The 17,417-nt window shown below is 49.8% G+C and overlaps 1 protein-coding gene across 1 annotated transcript; it reads right to left on the bottom strand.

Moving 5' to 3' along the window:
• Nucleotides 1-389: 389 nt before the first annotated feature.
• Nucleotides 390-16,621, bottom strand: SLC4A9 (solute carrier family 4 member 9). Its single transcript, XM_035286050.3, has 22 exons — nucleotides 16,392-16,621; nucleotides 15,886-16,118; nucleotides 15,479-15,592; nucleotides 14,977-15,032; nucleotides 14,666-14,823; nucleotides 14,313-14,400; nucleotides 13,786-13,940; nucleotides 13,299-13,415; nucleotides 12,952-13,126; nucleotides 12,660-12,793; nucleotides 12,224-12,486; nucleotides 11,276-11,334; nucleotides 10,837-11,025; nucleotides 10,598-10,711; nucleotides 9,293-9,454; nucleotides 8,988-9,166; nucleotides 8,223-8,295; nucleotides 5,614-5,682; nucleotides 5,180-5,353; nucleotides 4,096-4,251; nucleotides 3,634-3,732; nucleotides 390-2,678 (listed from the first exon to the last, which is right to left on the bottom strand). The coding sequence occupies exons 1-21, from the start codon at nucleotides 16,613-16,615 to the stop codon at nucleotides 3,679-3,681; spliced, it is 2,946 nt and encodes a 981-aa protein (XP_035141941.3). The 5' UTR covers nucleotides 16,616-16,621; the 3' UTR covers nucleotides 390-2,678; nucleotides 3,634-3,678.
• Nucleotides 16,622-17,417: the final 796 nt, after the last annotated feature.

Below are 17,417 nucleotides of genomic sequence, written 5' to 3'. Positions count from 1 at the left end.
ACTTTTCAACAACTTGTGGATCAAAGGAGAAATCAGAAAATACTTAGAAGAAATAAATGGTAATGAGAATATTATGTATCAAAACCTGTAAGATACAAGTGGTGCTTAGGAGGAAATTCATAGCAGTATTGTTTACATTAGGAAACAAATAAGGCTCAAAATAAAGAGGTAAGAAATTGGAAAAACAACAATAAACACAAAGAAAATAGAAAGAAGGAAATAAGAGAGAAATTAATGAAGTAGAGAAACATTCAGTAGAGAAGATCAACAAAGGCAAAAGTTAGTTATTTAAAAAGACTAATAGCCTAACTTGCAAGAGTAACCAAGAATCAAAAAAAGAGAAATTAGAAAACCATAACTAAATGTGCTACAGATATTAAGCAGGTAAGAGTTATAATAACTTTTTGTCAATAAATATGAAAAATTAGATAAAATGAATAGATTCCCAGAAAAATACAATTCACCAAAAATGGCTGAAGAAGAAATAAACAGCCTGAAAAATTAAAGAATTTGAACCAACTTAAACTTTCCGCAAAGCAACCTCCAGGCCCCAATGGCTTCACCGGTGAATTATTTGAGTCAATAGAAAACTGGATAATTGAACTGTGGTAGAATTATACAATGGAGTGCTTCTTAGCAATGAAAACAAACTACAACTACATGCATCAACATTATTTTTTAGTTTTTATTTATTTTTTTTGGAGATAGAGTCTTACTCTGTCACTCAGGCTGGAGTGCAGTGGTATGATCTTGGCTCACTGCAACTTCTGTCTCCTGGTTCAAGCGATACTCCTGTCTCAGCTTCCCGAGTAGCTGGCATCACAGGCACATGCCACCATGCCCAGCTAATATTTGTATTTTTAGTAGATATGGGTTTTCGCCATGTTGGCCAGGCTGGTCTCAAACTCCTGACCTCATGTGATCTGCCCGCCTTGGCCTCCCAAAGTGCTGGGATTACAGGTGTAAACTCCACCATGCCTGGCCCAATATTTTTTTTGTCTTGCTTCTTTTTTTTTTGGAAATTACTGCAGTATGTCTTGCTTCTTTTTAAAAAAAAAAATTTTTTTTTGGAGACAGGTTCTTGCTCTGTTGCTGAGTCTGGAGTGCAGTGGCATGATCATGGCTCACCACAGCCTCAACCTCCTGGGCTCAAGCAATCCTCCAGGCTCAAGCGATCCTCCTGCCTTGGCTTCCTGAGTAGCTGGGACCACAGGTGTGCACCACCACACCTAGCTAATTTTTTTTTGTTATTGTTTTTGTGTGAAAACGAGGTTTCACTATGTTGTTCATGCTGCTCTCCAACTCCTGGGCTCAAGCAATACTCCCACCTCAGCCTCCCAATATGTGTAAAAAACAATTTCAAACAGAAGAATAATTATTCTGGAAAGACTGTCTTTTTCTGTTTGCAAGCTGAAAAGAGTTCCCTGATAGTCCTTAAATTCTGTAAAAGAGAATCTGTGAGGACAGAAAGTTCAAAATGGGAAACACTTCGTGGCTCAGGACCTTTTAATGAGTAGAGAGTGTATAGGACCTGATCCGTCCTTCTGGCTCACCAGCCTTTCCTAAGCACACAGCAAACATGCTTGCTTCCGGCCACTCTCCACCCTCAGGTCAGGAGGTAACTGAGGTCTTGGCAGCTGCCCTTCAGTCCTGCCCCAAACCAACTGAGCATCTGGAAGTTAAACCAAAGGCCAGCAATGCCCTGACTTCGTGAGTAAGCTCCTGTGAACTGAGAGAAGACACGGTGAGGCCAAAACAAGTGCTCATGGGACATACTACTGCAAAGAACAGAGCAAAAAGAGTGATAAGAGATAAGGAAAGCCCAGGAAATCTTGTTTAGGGCCAGCCAGTGAATTCCCCTTTCTCTCTCCAGTCCCCCAAATTTCCCATTGCTCTTAGTGTCAGAGGCTTTTAGACTCGGGCTTGGAGAAGCATGAAGAGGAGGGTGTTCTATGGCCCAAAAGAGAGTTTGTTTTTGTTGTAATTGCTGTTTTTTTTTTTTTGAGATAGAGTCTCGCTCTGTGGCCAAGGTTGGAGTGCAGTGGCACAATCTCAGCTCACTGCAACCTCCGCCTCCCGGATTCAAACAATTCTCTGGCCTCAGCCTCCTGAGTGGCTGGGACTATAGGCGCATGCCACCATGCCCTGCTAATTTTTTGTAGAGACAGGGTTTCACCGTGTTAGCTAGGATTGTCTCTATCTCCTGACCTCGTGATCTGCCCGCCTCGGCCTCCCAAAGTGCTGAGATTACAGGCATGAGCCACCATGCCCAGCCTCATTTTTGGTTTTGTTTTTGTTTTGAGACGGAGTTTCTCTGTCGCCCAGGCTGGAGTGCAGTGGTGCAATCTCAGCTCACTGCAACCTCCAAACCTCTCCCTCCCCAGTTCAAGTGATTCTCCTGCCTCAGCCTCTTACAGGCATGTACCACCATGCCCAGCTAATTCTTGTATTTTTAGTAGAAAGGGGGTTTCACTATGTTGGGCAGGCTGGTTTCAAACTCCTGACCTCGGATACTCTGCCCACATCCACCTCTCAAAGTGCTGGGATTACAGGCATGAGCCACTGTACCCAGCCCCAAAAGAGAGTTCAGCTTATTAAGGGCAACCAGTTCCAGGCTTTTGTACATGCTGTGGCCTCTGCTTAGAATGTTTCCCCTTCATCTTGTTCTGGCTTGCTCCCTTTAAAAAAAAAAAAAAAAATTAGAGACAGGATCTTACTGTGTTGCCCAGGCTGGAGTGCAGTGGCTATTCACAGGCATGATCATTGCATACTACAGCTTGAACTCCTGGACTCAAAGAATCCTCTTGGCTCAGCCTCCCTAGTAGCTGGGACTACAATTGTGTGCCACTGTGCCCAGTTACCTGGCTAGCTTCTATTCCTTCTTTGGATTTCAAATTATGGACCATTTCCTCTTAGAAGTGAAACTCCCACCACCCAGCCACCACCACCCCACCTTCATCAACTCTTACCACTCCACCTTACTGCTCTCCAAGAAGAGGTTAGAAGCCCTGCTCCCATGGCCTGTTCTTCCTTTATCAGAACTATCCCCATTCTAACAGTTGTCTATTTATTTGTCTACTTTCCCACTGGGATTTAAGCTTCCTGAGGCAAGGGACCATGGATGTCTTACTACTGTATCTCTAGTACCAAGATATGCATGATAGGTCCTCAGAAAATGCTTGATATATAGATGAATAAAATGAAGGAATGGCAGAGAGGACAATTGGCTCCACATGTCTAGAGTGTGGTTCTCAGCAGCCTAAGGGAGGAGCCTTCCAGGCAAGGGAAAGGAGCACCAGGCTTTCTCCCTTCCTCTCCTTCCAGCTCCTTCCCATTTCTTTTGCCATGGCACCACCCACCCCCAACCAACACCCATCGCCACCTCCCATTTGGTGAGAGTTTGAGCTCCCTCTACTGACCAAACTTCAGAACCACAGGTAGCCAAGCCCAGGCACTCTTGCCAGTTATTCTTCGCTAGGAAAAGACCCTTCTACACCCCAGCACTCTGAATCTAGGATCCCTAAGGGACTGGAGTAAGGAGAAAACAGGGCTTGTCAACACACTGGAGAGTTCCAAGGTCTGAGCCCACACCTCCCATCCTCAACATCAGCAGCACTTCACTCAAACCCTCACCTCATGCTGTTTCCTGGGGTCTCCACTCCCAGACTCCTACTCCAGCTAATTCACGGAAATGTTGATTTCTGGAGCCTTTGGCCGATACATCAGCTCTGACTGTGGAAGACAGATCCCAAGACGGATTGAGGATACACAGAAAAACAGATAATGAGAGATAACGTAGAGGAAGGGACCCACTGACCGACTATAAACCCACAGTGAGACAAAGATCAGAGTTGAGAAAGACAGCCCACTTGAGTTGAAGCCTCAGCCCTTTCCACCCATATCAAGGGCCCATGTCCTATGAAGAAAGATTTCCCTCACCCCTTCAGTCTGCCTATGTCCATACACAGCTAAGGGAAGTGACTGTTGACCAGATCTTCAGGCTTAATGGGGATATTATTTAGGGACAGCTCCTGGACAAGAATACTCTCCCAAGCCCTGCCACATTCCCCCAAGAGGACCCAGTCCAGAGCTCACATCTTCACTGTCATTTCCACTGAACGAGTGCTCTGACTCCAGTCCCTTCTCAGGGATGCTTCTTTCCTCCTCTGGCATCAGCTCATCCAGCCAGAGGAGTTCCTGTGGTGAGAAGACCCTCTCCAGGGCCTTTCGGACCCCCACAAGGCCCAACAACTGCAGGAATAGAAACACAGCCCAGGCCTGTCAGCAACAGCAATAGGAACATTAACAATAGAAACAAGTATTGAGGCTCAAGCCTGTAATCCCAGCACTTTGGGAGGCCAAGGAGGGTGGATTACGAGGTCAAGAGATCGAGACCATCCTGGTCAACATGGTGAAACCCCGTCTCTACTAAAAATACAAAATATTAGCTGGGCACGGTGGAGCGTGCCTGTAATCCCAGCTACTCAGGAGGCTGAGGCAGGAGAATTGCCTGAACCCAGGAGGCAGAGGTTGCGGTGAGCCGAGATCGCGCCATTGCACTCCAGCCTGGGTAACAAGAGCGAAACTCCGTCTCAAAAAAAAGAAAGAAAGAAAGAAAGAAAGAAACCTGTATCAAGCATTTCCTATGTGCTAGGCATTGTGTATCAGTTTCACTGAATGCTAACACATTCTTATGAGGTAGATAGAATAATTATTCCCATTGTACAGAGAAGGAAGCTGAGGCCCCGAGTGATTAGTTACTTCCCAGAGGTCACACGTCTGGGATGTAGTAAGCAGATTGGTTCTACTGCAAAGCCTATGATTCTTAACTTCCTCACTAAGAACAAGGCTAGAAGCCACCTATGTTATCACCTCACTGAGTCACAAAAGTGTCACGATTTCCTCTCCCAAGACCTCAGATTTCTTCTGTGTTTTATATTCCTACGTGTGGTTGATCACTCCAAAGAGGTTGGGAAAAGGGGTGACTCAGGTGTCTCAGGACTAGCCCAAACCTAGGTATCACTCTGCCATCTTTTTCTTTGTCTTAGTATTCCCAACCAGGGAGAGCCACAGCGAGTGAGAGGGGAGATTCTTCCTCTTGCGGAGGCCTTGGCCACCCTTCCAGACTCAAAGTCCCCCATGACCCTCTAGGACACAGCCCAACCCTGCCTCAGGTTACCATGAGGGGGAAGATGATGGCTGCAGGGGTAGACTTGATTATCCAAAGCAACCCCAGACAGGCCAGCTGGATGGCTGTGAAGAGGTGGACCCTGGTCAGAGGCACATGCCGTAAGAGTAGCAGGTCTGGCTGGTGTTTTGCTGGCATCAACAACAGCTTTACTCTCTTAGTGAACTAGGGGAACAAGAGGAAAAAGAAAGCAAGGCACTCAGGTAGCCTGACAGGAGGGTGTCACTGATAGCTATCTTAGCCCAGCACAGGGAGCAGGGGTAGGAGCATGGCAGCCGAGTCCCTGAGCCCAGGAGAGACAGAAAAAAGACGATAAGAGGGGAATTGGCAAGTGTAGGCAGGAGATGCCAGCATAAAAGAAAAAAGGAGTGGGGTTGCTAATTAATTTTTTTTTTTTTTTGGCTAGGTGATTTTAATGGGCTCACCTGAATGCTGCTAAGTGCTGCCACCCCCATGTACAGGAAGATGCCATAGAGCACAGGCATTGGGACGAACTGGTAGAAAGAAGCAGAGAATTGGCAAAGTTTACCTCTGCCAACCTCCCAGATTCCCTACGATGCCTAGATGCCCTAGATGCCTCTAGCATCTAGCATCCAGGTCTGCCCAGGTCTTGCCTTTCCTTTCACACTTTGCATACCTAATCTTGTTGAATCCTCAAATCAATCAGATGAAGCAAATGTTATTATTGCCTTCATTTTACAGATGGGGAAATTGAATTTCAGAGGGACTAAGTAACTTTGTCCATTACCTGGCCTCCCACTCCAATCTTACCTATCACATTTCCCTCTGTTCTTTATGCTCCTACTATACTAACCTCCTTTCCTTCCCTCAACATGCCCGTTTGTTCCTACCCCTTGCAAAGCCTTTTGTTTTGCTGTTCCCTCCACCTAAAAGGCTCTTCTCCCAAACTTTCTCATGACCAGTTTCTTCTTGCTACTCATGCCTCATCTCATGATACCCCCCATGGGTCTTCACTGACTTTTTGACTTCAGGCCCAATCTTAAGTAGCCCCTGGCACTCTTAATCATCTTATCCTCTCTTATTTTTCATAGATGTGATCACTATCTAAAGTTATCCTATTTTCTTGTTTTATTTTATTTTTTGAGACAGAGTCTCACTCTTTCACCCACGCTGGAGTGAAGTGGTGTGATCTCGCATCACTGCAACCTCCACCCACCAGGTTCAAGCAATTCTCGTGTCTCAGCCTCCCAAGTAGCTGGGATTATAGGCACTTGCCACCATGCCCAGCTAACTTTTATATTTTTAGTAGAGCCGAGGTTTTGCCATGTTGGCCAGGCTGGTCTCAAACTCCTGACCTCAGGTGATATACCCGCTTTGGCCTCCCAAAGTGCTGGGATTACAGGCGTGAGCCACCATGCCTGGCTCTTGTTTTAATTTTTTAAATCTTTCTCCTTTCACCATATTGCAAGGTTGGAAAAATGATGTCTTTTGGCCACCATTGTGTCCCCAGTACCTATAACAGTGCTTGGCATATGGGTTTTTGTTTGTTTTTTTTGTGTGTGTGTGTGTTTGTTTTTTGCTTTTTGAGACAGGATCTCACTCTGTTATCCAGGCTGGAGTACAGTGTCACAAACATGGCTTATTGCAGCCTAGAACACCTGGGCTCAAGTAATGCTGCCACCTTAGCCTCCCAAGTAGCTGGGACTACAGGTGCACACCACCACGCCCAGCTAATTTTTGTATTTTTTGTAGAGACAGAGTTTTGCCATGTTGCACAGGCTGGTCTCAAACTCCTGAGCTCAAACAGTCTGCCTACCTCGGCCTTCCAAAGTGCTGGGATTACAGGTGTGAGCCACTGCACCTGGCCTAGCATATGGTTTATACTCTAAATGTCTATGAATGAGAGTCACCCAGTTAGTAAGTGGCTGATCCGGTTCATCTGGCTCTTTCCCTACTCCACTGTCACCCAGCTTTCATGACCTTTCCCTTCCCTAACCTCTTGTTGTCCTGCCAGTGACTCTTGTCTGACATTCTTCACACCTTCCTTGACTGCTTTGCTACCTTGGCTCATTGAACCTTTCTGCTATTACTTGTTACTTAATTTTCCCTTGTATGTATGTTGCTGGTAGGGGCTTGGTTCCATGTTTCTTTTCAATATTCCCCTAAGCCCCACTTCTCCCAGGTGCCTAGCAGTCTTGCATATGGCACATATTCTATATACCTCTGGTGAAGGAGAAGTGAAGGCTTTTTGCCTCAAAGTTTTTCTGGGGTATGACAGTCACACCTTTTTTTTTTTTTTTTTTGAGACAGTCTTGCTCTTGTCATCCAGTGATCACCACTCACTGCACTCTCAAATTCCTGGGCTCAAGTGATCCTTCCACCTCAGGCACGCACCACCATGCCCAGCTACTTTTTAAAAGTTTTTGTTTGTTTGTTTGCTTGTTTTTAAGACGGGGTTTCACCACGTTGGTCAGGCTGGTCTTGAACTCCTGACCTCAGGTGATCCACCCGCCTTGGCCTCCAAAGTGCTTGGATTACAGGTGTAAGCCACCACGCCCGGCCCTTTTTTTAGTTTTTGCAGAGGCAGGGTCTCCTTATGTTGCCCACTCTCAAACTCCTGCACTCAAGTGATCCTCCCACCTTAGCCTCCCAAAGTGCTGGGGTTACAGGTATGAGCCACCACACCTGGCCTGATCATACTCTTAGTCTCAGGTTTGTTGGGAGGCTAGAGCAAGGATAGCACTTAGACCCTAGGGGATGGTGGTGGCACACTCACACCTTGCTCCTCTGGATAGAAAGCCCACTGGATAAGAGTTTGGGTTCTCAGACAGATCTGAAAAACCGGCACTTCTGATGGGCTCTTGCAAGTTACTTTGCCTCTTTAACCTTCAGCTGCCTCATTTGTAAAGTACATATTCCTCTCAGGATTGATGTGAGGATTAAATGAGACCACGTATGGAGAAAACTTAACAGAGGGCCTGGCACACTATAAGTGTTCAACTACTGTCAGTTCTTGCTGTGCTTCCTATTATTACTGCACTGACCCTGATCCTTGCTTGTCTAACAAAGGTACCTTGAGCACAGGTGCCAGGAAGATGGAGACTCCTGTAAGGATGAACACCACCAGGCCTGTCAGCCTCTGCTCCCTGTAGGAAGAGGGAGGAGTTAGCTGGGGTCTAGGAGAGTGAGAGCCCCTGGGGTACACAGACTGGAGATCCTGGCTGAACACCAGTATGGACCCTGGCAGCAAGAGGAAACTAGAGGAATACCCCAGTAGGTCACCTGGAGCGATGGGCCCTTAACTTGATGTGAAACATTGGTGGAGAGGAAGGGGCAGAGCACTTCAAGGTGAGAATCCCAGACCTCTCCATCAATTTAAGTTCATAATTGCTCCTCATTTTTATTTTGATGGAAAATTAGCAATTTTTACACTGCCATAAAGACTTACATTTCACAATTTATAAAGTTGATTTCATATACTTTAGATACTTGGACTGTTTTCAACAGTTCCAAAATTGCTTTTAGGGTGGACTCCTTTGTAACTTCTACATTGAGTGAGGATTCTTAGGTGGCACCTGACCCTCCACTTCAGCCCTGGCTGCCTCTAGCTTTGCATGGATGATGCTCCTCTTGAGGCCCCTCCCCGTCCCCAAGGCTGAGGGAAGAGAGGGGAAGATCTGACTCACCCATCTCAGAGCCCAGAACACACTCATTCTGCCACTGCAGTCCTTGTGGGACACCAGCTTAGAATTTAAGCTGCCCAAATAACTCTTTCATGTTCCCCATTGCCCTACCTTGCTACCCACCTCTTACTCTGCTTCCTAAATACTGCCCTCACCTGATACCCAGGAAGTTGGGGAGCTCCCCGGGAGCACAGGCTCTGCTCTCTCTCCGAAGACTGTCCATGTGAGCCAAGGAGATGACAGTGGCTGAGACATACCAAGGCAGTCCAAGCGCTGATGTGAGTAACATCAGCATAGCCACACAGAAGAGGTCCAGGTGGAAGCCAGCTCCCTTCTGCAGGTAGTGGTGGGGGCAATGAGGATGAAGCTAGCCCAGGCCCGGGCTCTCTGTCCTCTGAGGTAGGAGATGGGGAGCCTAGACCCTCCCCTGGAGCTTCGGTTCCTTGGTCTAGGGCCTTACCTTCAGTCTGTATTCTACGCGGTTGAGGATGACTGCTGTGATCTGCTGGTCCATGAAGATGAGGATAGACAGCAGTAGGGCAGGCAGGGCAGCTGCCACACTCCACCACCAGTGGTTGGCTCCAAAAGGTGACACCAGCCAGCCACGCCCAGGGAGTGTGGGCTGGGGGAGAGCATTTCATGGACAGGTTGGAGAGGGTCTCCCAAGAGCATTTCACCTGCACACCTCAACCTTGACATTCTTCCACTATCTGCCCCCACCCCAAGACATTAGATGCTAGTGAGGTATGTGTGCACAGGTGGTTCAAAGCATCCTAGTGCCTTAAAAGACAGCGGAATGAAGGAAACCAGCCCTGAGGTCAGGCTGGAACCAGGGGCTCTGGACTTTGGTTCAGCGTCCCTCCCTCCCTGGAAGAGAAGAAGGTAGCAGATATGGCCTGCATACACTTCTTGATGTACTCCTTAGAGATCTCTCTCCCCCTCTCCAGGGTGGGGCAACTCAGGCTCAGACCTGCCTTGATCTGGGGCAGGGACAGGGCTGGGTGTGTCAGCGTCAACTCTGATTACAAGCGGATGTGTGGGGGAAGGGGCCCTAGTTGCTGCCCTAGTTGGAGTGCCCCGCTCCCCTGTCTTGGAGGACTTTGGAGAGGTGGTCTCCAAATGCACAGACAAAGACTAGAAGTCAGTGCTAAGCTTTGTCCTGCACACTGTCATGCCCTGGAAAGGGAGTTCCAGCTTTCCTGGATCAGAGCAGGCAATAAGGGGTGTGAAGAAGAGAGTGAGGAGTAGTGGGGTGGGCAGGGCCACACCAAGGGTAGGACGAACCCATAGCAACAATATCTAACATTTATTGAAGATTTGGTATATGCTAAGCACATGGTGAGTGCTTTCCACCATGATCTTCTGTAAACCTCAAAACAATCTATAGGGTAGCAACTATTGTCATTTTATTATTTCCATTTTATAGATGAAGAAATTGAGCAAATATGCATTAACTTGCCTAATGCATAGCTGGGAAGTGGAAGAACTGGAACTCAAACCCAGAGCTGGCTGACCAGAACCCATTCTCTTAACCCATACCCTGTAATAATAGCTACTATGTATTCTCTGTACTCACGTGTCTGCTGCAATGCCTCATTTAATCCTCACAGCAACCCTGTGAGGCCATTATTATTACTATCTCTAGCTTATGAGTGAAGAAAAAACCTTAGCTAAGAGAAGTGTGGGATTTATGCATTTTCCTTCCCCGTAGTCTGCTGGCCCTGCTTTCCCCTCTGGTCCCCCAAACTTCTTCCCTTGCTCTCACCTTGAACTCTCTGGGCACCATGAGCTTTGGTGTGGCTAGGCCCAGGAAAGCATCAAGGCCACAGCCCAGCAGGATGGCCAGGACGGAGGAGAAGTCGCTGAGCCCTCTGCGTACCTGGCACACAGTGGACACTCAGTCAGGTCCAGGCCTGCCATCCCCATTTTTCCATACCACTTCCCTTTCACAGATAGGACCCAAAGCCTAGAGTCAGGCCTCTCCCACAGAAAGGTGACACTCACCACAGAGGGGAAGAAGCGGCTGGTCTTTACACACTTGAGGGCCATAGCAAAGAAGAAGGAAGTAAGGAAGAGGAGGAGGGAGAAGAAGGCAATGTCTGGGACTGTATGACAGCCAGGGCCACGAGGGTGGCCTCCCTGCCGTATGCACTCAGGTGGCGGCAGCAAGGACGCATTGATCAGGCCTAGGTCCTGTAGAGAGGAGGGTCAGGAATGCAGTTATAGGCAACGGAGTAAATGTCCTGCTCTCTTGGACCCACCTCAAGGGAGGAGGGACTCAGAGATTCCAAGGGTCCAGGATGGGAAGTTCCCAGCTGTAGGAAATGGCTAATCCTCACAGACCTATGAAAATTTCCTTAGCCTATGTAGGAAGAGCTAGGAACCACTGACTGCCTTGGCCTCCACCCTTTCCTTCCTAGAACCTCCAGGAGCAGTCCCTCACCATGCTTAAGATGTCATCTCTGTCTTTTGGCCTTGTCCTTGTCCATTGAGACTCATTTCCTGGGAAGCAGAGAATAATTCAGGTGTATGTTCCCTCCCCTGGGGACCTTCTCCAGCCCCATAAAATTCTAATCTGATGGGTCCAGCTGAACCAGAGTTCTTAATTTCGACTCATCTGTCTGCTGACTCCATCATTACCAAGTGTGTACTTCTCAGGACATTGTCTCATGCCCTTGTCCTCTCAAGTTCTTTTCCCATCTGCATCCCTGGTACCAAGCACAAGACCTGGCCACAGCAGATGCTCAGCAAATGATGGCTGAATGGAGGAGTAAACAAATCTGTGTGTTTCCACCAGGGCTAGAACTGGTCTTGTTCATGCCTAGCACTGATAGAAGAACATGTAGAGAGGCCACTTCTGAACAGTGTGGTGTTGCCTTCCATGTGGAAGGATATATGCAAGTGTAATACTCCAAGCCTCTCTCCACCTGGCCGGCCACTTTCACCAAGAAGACCAGTGATTTATTTGACTGGTGATTTCCGGAGATGAAGCTGGGCATACCTGGCCGTGCCCCTTTCTCTCCCCTCTCTCAAGTATAAGCTGCCTGTTGACATGTTTAGCTTTGCTCCTCTGGGGCAAGATAGTCTCAACCCAATGCTTCCATGACTGGTGGGTAAGTCAATCTAATTTTGGCTTCATCATTAGGAAGCCCATTCACCCATAGATATAACCCATGTATCAGTGTTGTCAGAAAGGAAGATGACATTGGGCCTTCTGTTGTCTTATTTCTCAACTGATTCAGAACCAGAGTGGAAATAGTACCGCCGGTTATTAGGTGAGTAAGTACACAGCATTTTGCTGAACTTAATCAGGGGGGATAGTAAGGGTGCAACACCTCCCCTTCCCTACATCCTTCTTCACCTGGCCAAGGTCCCTGTTTCCCTTACCCACCTCCTGGGCCTGGGTATTGGCAGAGGCACCCATAGGCAGAGGATCCAGGCTTCTGGATAGGATAGGTATGGGTCAAGTTCAGCATTTTGCCCACAGCATCATAAATGAAGATGAGGCTGATGAGGGCACAGAAACCTTCCTCAGTGAAGCGGGTGAAGTAGCGTACCAGCACGCTGGCCTCTGTGGCCACCAGCACCAGGCAAAAGGTAGCCACCCAGATGCCCACCCATAGGCGGAAGGGCAGGTAGTCCAGGCTGTAATCTCTGTGGTGATGAGAGACAGGCAAGGCTTAGCAGGGCTTTCTGCTTCCCACCAAACCCAGGTCAGGTGTCCCTCAACCCAAGCAGGTAGCTCCCACCCTCTCCTATTCACCCAACCAGGAACAGGCTGACCATGGCACTAGTGGGAGTCTGGCGATGGTGGGGAGCTCTCCTACCTGCTGAAAGAGAAGAGCAGGCGCTCAAAGACCAGCACTGGCCCGGTGCTGCTCAGGATGGTGAGGGGCTGGCCTGCCATCAGGCAGAAGGCAGCTCCAGCTACTGCTGTGCCCAGGAAACTTTCCATCACTCCCTGGAAGCCAACAGGGACTCAGCACAGAACCCTGGAGTCTTCAGGACGGGACCCCAAGCTTTGGGAGAGCCTCCTTAACTAACCCATAGTCCCAGGGGAAGGGACGGACTGGGGGCCACCAAAGCTTGTGCCTGCCCCCTTCACAGAATCCTACCCACCTGGGCACCATCAGTGGCATCTCCCAGCAGACCCCCGAAAGTAATGGCATTAGTGACAGTGGCCAGGTAAATGTAGAGTACAGCTGAGAAGCACTGGAGATGCAGGGCGTCCAAGAAATCGCTGGGGTACCACGGAGCCTTCCTGCGCACGTCCTGAATAAGGCCCCCAAACAGCCTCCCGCCCGAGGGTCGTCAGTGATCCAGGTTTTCACACTCCCCACCCTCATCCCTGTTACTTTCCCTGTGGCTGGGTGAGCCCCTCCCACAGTGAGCAGACACCTCCTGTTTCCCTGTGACTCCTCCCCTCCCCCAGGTCCCTACCCTTGCTTCCTCCCAGCTCCCCTCACCTGCCAGTCCGCTGCAACTCAGGGCTGGGGGCGTGCGGGTCAAGGCGGTGCCGGTCCTCAGCCGAGGTCAGGCACGGGGCTTCCGGACCTTTGATCTCTCGCTGTTGCGGGGGAAGCCTGAGGAGGAAGGAGGGAAAGGCCAGGTTGCCTGAGGCTCTCCGCCAGTCCGCGACTCAGTCCAGAGCTCGTGGCGCCCTGCCCCCTGGCGGCACGTGTCTCTGCCGGCGAGGGAACCATGGCGACACACGGGCCTCAAGAAGATCCAGGTCAAATTGCGACCTGTGAAAGCCAGACTCAGGCAGGGAAGGTCTTTGTTCAGGTCTCTTAGCGAGAGGTTAGTCCAGCAGAACTCAGAGTTAGGTCTGCCTGACTCTAAATCCAAAGACAGGTCCCTATTTCTTTCCTGGGACTCCGTCCCTCCTCAGCAATGGAACTAGACCCAGGGCCTATGGGCAGGAATCTGTATGGGATGATGGCTCCCAGGTACCTTTTGTACTGAGATGGCAGACATTTGGGCGGGGGAATCCGGGCTGTTGGGTCCCACCGACCTGGGGGAAGCACTGTCACCTCCTCTAGGAAGGCATCTAGGGCTGTCAGAACGTCATGAAGGTTGCTGGCTCGACGAACTGACCACTGGAATTGCTGGGGATGGGGGCACAGAATGGGTGGTAAGTGCAAATCTGGTCTCTTACATGCATTTTCGTAGTCTCAAAAAAACTAGACACAAGTCACATAAGCAGACAAGTCATTCACATTTTCATTTATGCATGCATTAATTAATTCATTCATTCAGTGGGTATCTATTGAGTGTCTATAGTGTGCCAGCATTCAGCCAGTAATGGGGTTGCACTAGGAGCCAAGGAGACTTCAGTCTCAATGCTCACTCTGCCTCATTGATGTACTTAGGCAGACATACAGAGTCCACACACACACACTCACGTGAGCCTATGCATGCATGCGTGCATGTGTACACACACAGCTATACATGCATACACACACCCCTGCCCAGCTCACCGGGTCACTGAGGAGGACAGCTGCTGCCCGGGCCATTTCATGGTAGCCTTTTCCCAGCATAGGGGGGCCCAGGAGAAGGCAGAAAAACCTGAGGGGGGAACCAGGCCCCAGAGATTCACAAGCTGCTTTCCCACAGGGCAGCCCTGGCCTCTGACGCTTAGCTCTGACCTGTCAGCTCCCATACACACACATATTTGCCTGCCTACCCTGCAGTCCTGACTACTACTTCTTCCCCAGACCCCTGAGTACCATCTTCCCCACAGCCTCGGAGAATGAACTGAGATCCTCCTTCCCTTTCCCAGTAAAGACCCTCCTAGGCTCCATGATCCCTGACTCCCACTCAGTAGCCTCACCTGCTTGGGAGGGACACCTCGGTAAGGGACCCCAATACCACAGGGTCCCGCAGTCGAACAAAGGCTCCCAGTGGCTGCTCTAGGAAGCCCAGCTCCCCTGCCAGCACAGTCCCTGCCTCAGCCCCTGGAGGCAGCTTCTGTCTCAGAGGGTTCTGACGCTGGGTGGGGGTTCAAGGAGATACAGAGTATGAAAGGTTATTTGGGGAGGGTAAGATTTCAACGGATAAGAAATCCAGTAGAAAGTAGACTTCTGTTAATTCCTAACTCCTCTCCCAGCCGCTAGAGAGGGAGCCCAAGGAAGGGCCACAAACCTGTTCCCTCAGGGGGGCTTCCTCCTCGTCAGAAGCCTTTCCTGGATGAGTAGAGCCTACAAAACAGGATTCTGCAGTGACTAAGAGCACAGGCTTTGGGGGTAGATCCACTAGGACTCCCTCACCAGTTTTGCCACTGACAAGCTGTAAGAATTTCAGTACAGCCTCCTCCACTCTGAGCCTCAGTTTTCTCATCGCTAAAATGTGGATAACTGTGGTGCTACTTACAGGGCGGTTGTGAAGATCAAATGAGATGCTGTGTGTCAAGTCCTTGGCATAGCGCCTGCCACGCACATCCTCCACAGAACTCTCTTATTCTAGCCCCTGAATCTTCTCCCCACAACATTACCACCAGTTTCTTCTTGCTCTCGAATACTGGGTTGGGGTCTGAACTAATCCTGGGCTACTTCTAGCCCTGGAAGGTTCAGGGGTGATCTGAGACCCTGCCACACCAGGGTCTTGGCAGGGTCTTGGAGAGCCCACACCAGGGAGGGGCTCTCACCCCAGCAGGGCCTGGTGCCTGTGGTCTGGTTGTAGTGCTGGGGTCTCTGCAGCAGCAAGGCCTGCAACTGTCCTCTCAGCTCTGGGCTCAGCGACTCCACCCTGGTCACCTGCTCTGGAGAATGGATAGAATGGATAGGGGGTGTCATCTCCCTCCTGAGTGTTCCCTTCCCCCACACACTTCCCCTTCTCCCTCTGCCCAGACCCCTTTCCCTTCTGGGAGTCTAGGAATGCCAGGGCCAGTGAACTTGTTCCTCCACCCTGCTTTGCCATGTCCATGCTGTGACAAGGGTAGACAATCCTAGGAGGGGTGGGGGTGGGTTTTAGAAGATTCCAAGACTTTGGAGGGGAAATCCTGGGGAAAAGGCATGGCTACCCAGGCTCTTCCTGCAAGGGCTCTTCGCCTACCCACGAGCTCCAGGAGGCTCTGAGCTGGGCAGTCCAGCAGTACAAGACCCTCGGCCAGCAGGCTGCGGAGCTTCTGGAGGCTGGGCAGTGCCAGGGTGGGCACGTGGGGGGCACTCCACCGGCCTGCAGCCACTTCCAATTTCTCCTCAAACAGTACCCACCTGCAATGGGGGTGGGTAGACAGTGTTATTGGGGGCATTTCTCCCATGTCCAGGAGCCGGGATGCAGAGGAGCTAGGGAAGGGAAGGCAATGAGGGCATCCTGGGCCCAGTGGTGTGAAGTATCCCCCGACCCCTAGCAATCACCCATCATCTTGGGTCTTAGGGATCTCAAAACTAGACTACAGAAGAGGCTGAGCATCACGGAAGGTAAGACCCTGAAATAAGGGAACACAGCTGGGAAAATCCTAATTTGGGGCAGCCCCACAAGAAGAGCTGGGGGGCATGTAGGAGGCTGTAGCTGGGGAAGGGGAAGGATCCCACAGAACTGGCTTGCATCCCACTTACCTGCCTGTCTCTCTCCACTCCAGTGCCTGGGGCCAGCCCAGTAGCTCATTCAGCTGGATGAAGAGCAGAGGGTCTTTGGGTACCCCCAGTTCCTTGCTCTCTGTGTCTGAGGGGCCATCAGGGCTGGGGCTGGGGCTGGGACCAAGGTCACTGTCCAGCTCCCCTGCAGAAACATTTGTAGGAGCACTGGAAGCTTCAAACCCCTCCTGGCCGGGCAGCTTCATTTCCGTGAGGCTGGCACAGAATCTCAGAAGCAGTACAGTCCTGGGTTCTGAAGCCAGGGGCCCTCTGGCTGGTTGTGTTTATAATGCATCCCCCACTGCAGCACAACACAAACAGAACAAGGCCTGCTGACGCCAGAGCCTGCCAGTCACCTACTCCCCTACTTGCTTGCCCCACCCCTTGCTGGCATAAAGAGTACTTGTAAGACTAGCCTGGCCTTTCCCAGGCTCTCCAGAAATGCCCAACCTGGGGCCAAAATGTGTATGTACATTTCCTGTGGTATCAGGTCTGATCCCACTGTGTTTTGTGTAAAGAAATGGAAGTAAATGATTAGCCTGGGTCTGAGGACTGGTACCCCAGATTTTGCTATCCCCTAACTTGTATCAAATAAAAACATCAAACACCCAGGACTGTTTTTGGTGTCACCACCATACCCATTTGGACAAACAGGCACCTAATAAATAATTGGGTCTATGGAAGCCAGACAGGGTAAGGGAGATAGCAGGCAGAGGCTCTTCTCATTAAATGGGATAATGATGGAAGACCTCGTGCCTGAGTCTTTCTTTTCTTTTCCTTCCTTCCTTTCTCTTTTTCTTTCTTTCTTTCTTTTTTCTTTCTTTCTTTTTGACAGGGTCTCGCTCTGTCACCCAGTCTGGAGTGGAGTGGCACAATCACAGCTCACTGTACCTTTGACCTCCTAGGCTTAAGTGATTCTCCCACCCCAGCCTCCCAGGTAGCTGGGACTATGGGTGCACACCACTACGCTAATAAGTATATATATATTTCTGTTTGAGATGGAGTCTC

This window comes from Callithrix jacchus, chromosome 2 (genome assembly GCF_049354715.1).
Source record: "Callithrix jacchus isolate 240 chromosome 2, calJac240_pri, whole genome shotgun sequence".
Lineage (NCBI taxonomy): Eukaryota > Metazoa > Chordata > Mammalia > Primates > Cebidae > Callithrix > Callithrix jacchus.
Note: the sequence above shows the minus strand (reverse complement) of the source record. Positions and strands in the feature narration are given on the sequence as shown.

Excerpts from the sequence above, each read along its gene's own strand:
- SLC4A9 (XM_035286050.3), bottom strand. The coding sequence starts at position 16,615 with ATGAAGCTGCCCGGCCAGGAGGGGTTTGAAGCTTCCAGTGCTCCTACA. Across the intron at positions 15,033-15,478 it reads AGGCACCAGGCCCTGCTGGG|GCTCTACTCATCCAGGAAAG; the intron begins GTGAGAGCCCCT and ends CCTGTTTTGTAG. Across the intron at positions 14,401-14,665 it reads GAGGTGTCCCTCCCAAGCAG|GTTTTTCTGCCTTCTCCTGG; the intron begins GTGAGGCTACTG and ends TTCCCCCCTCAG.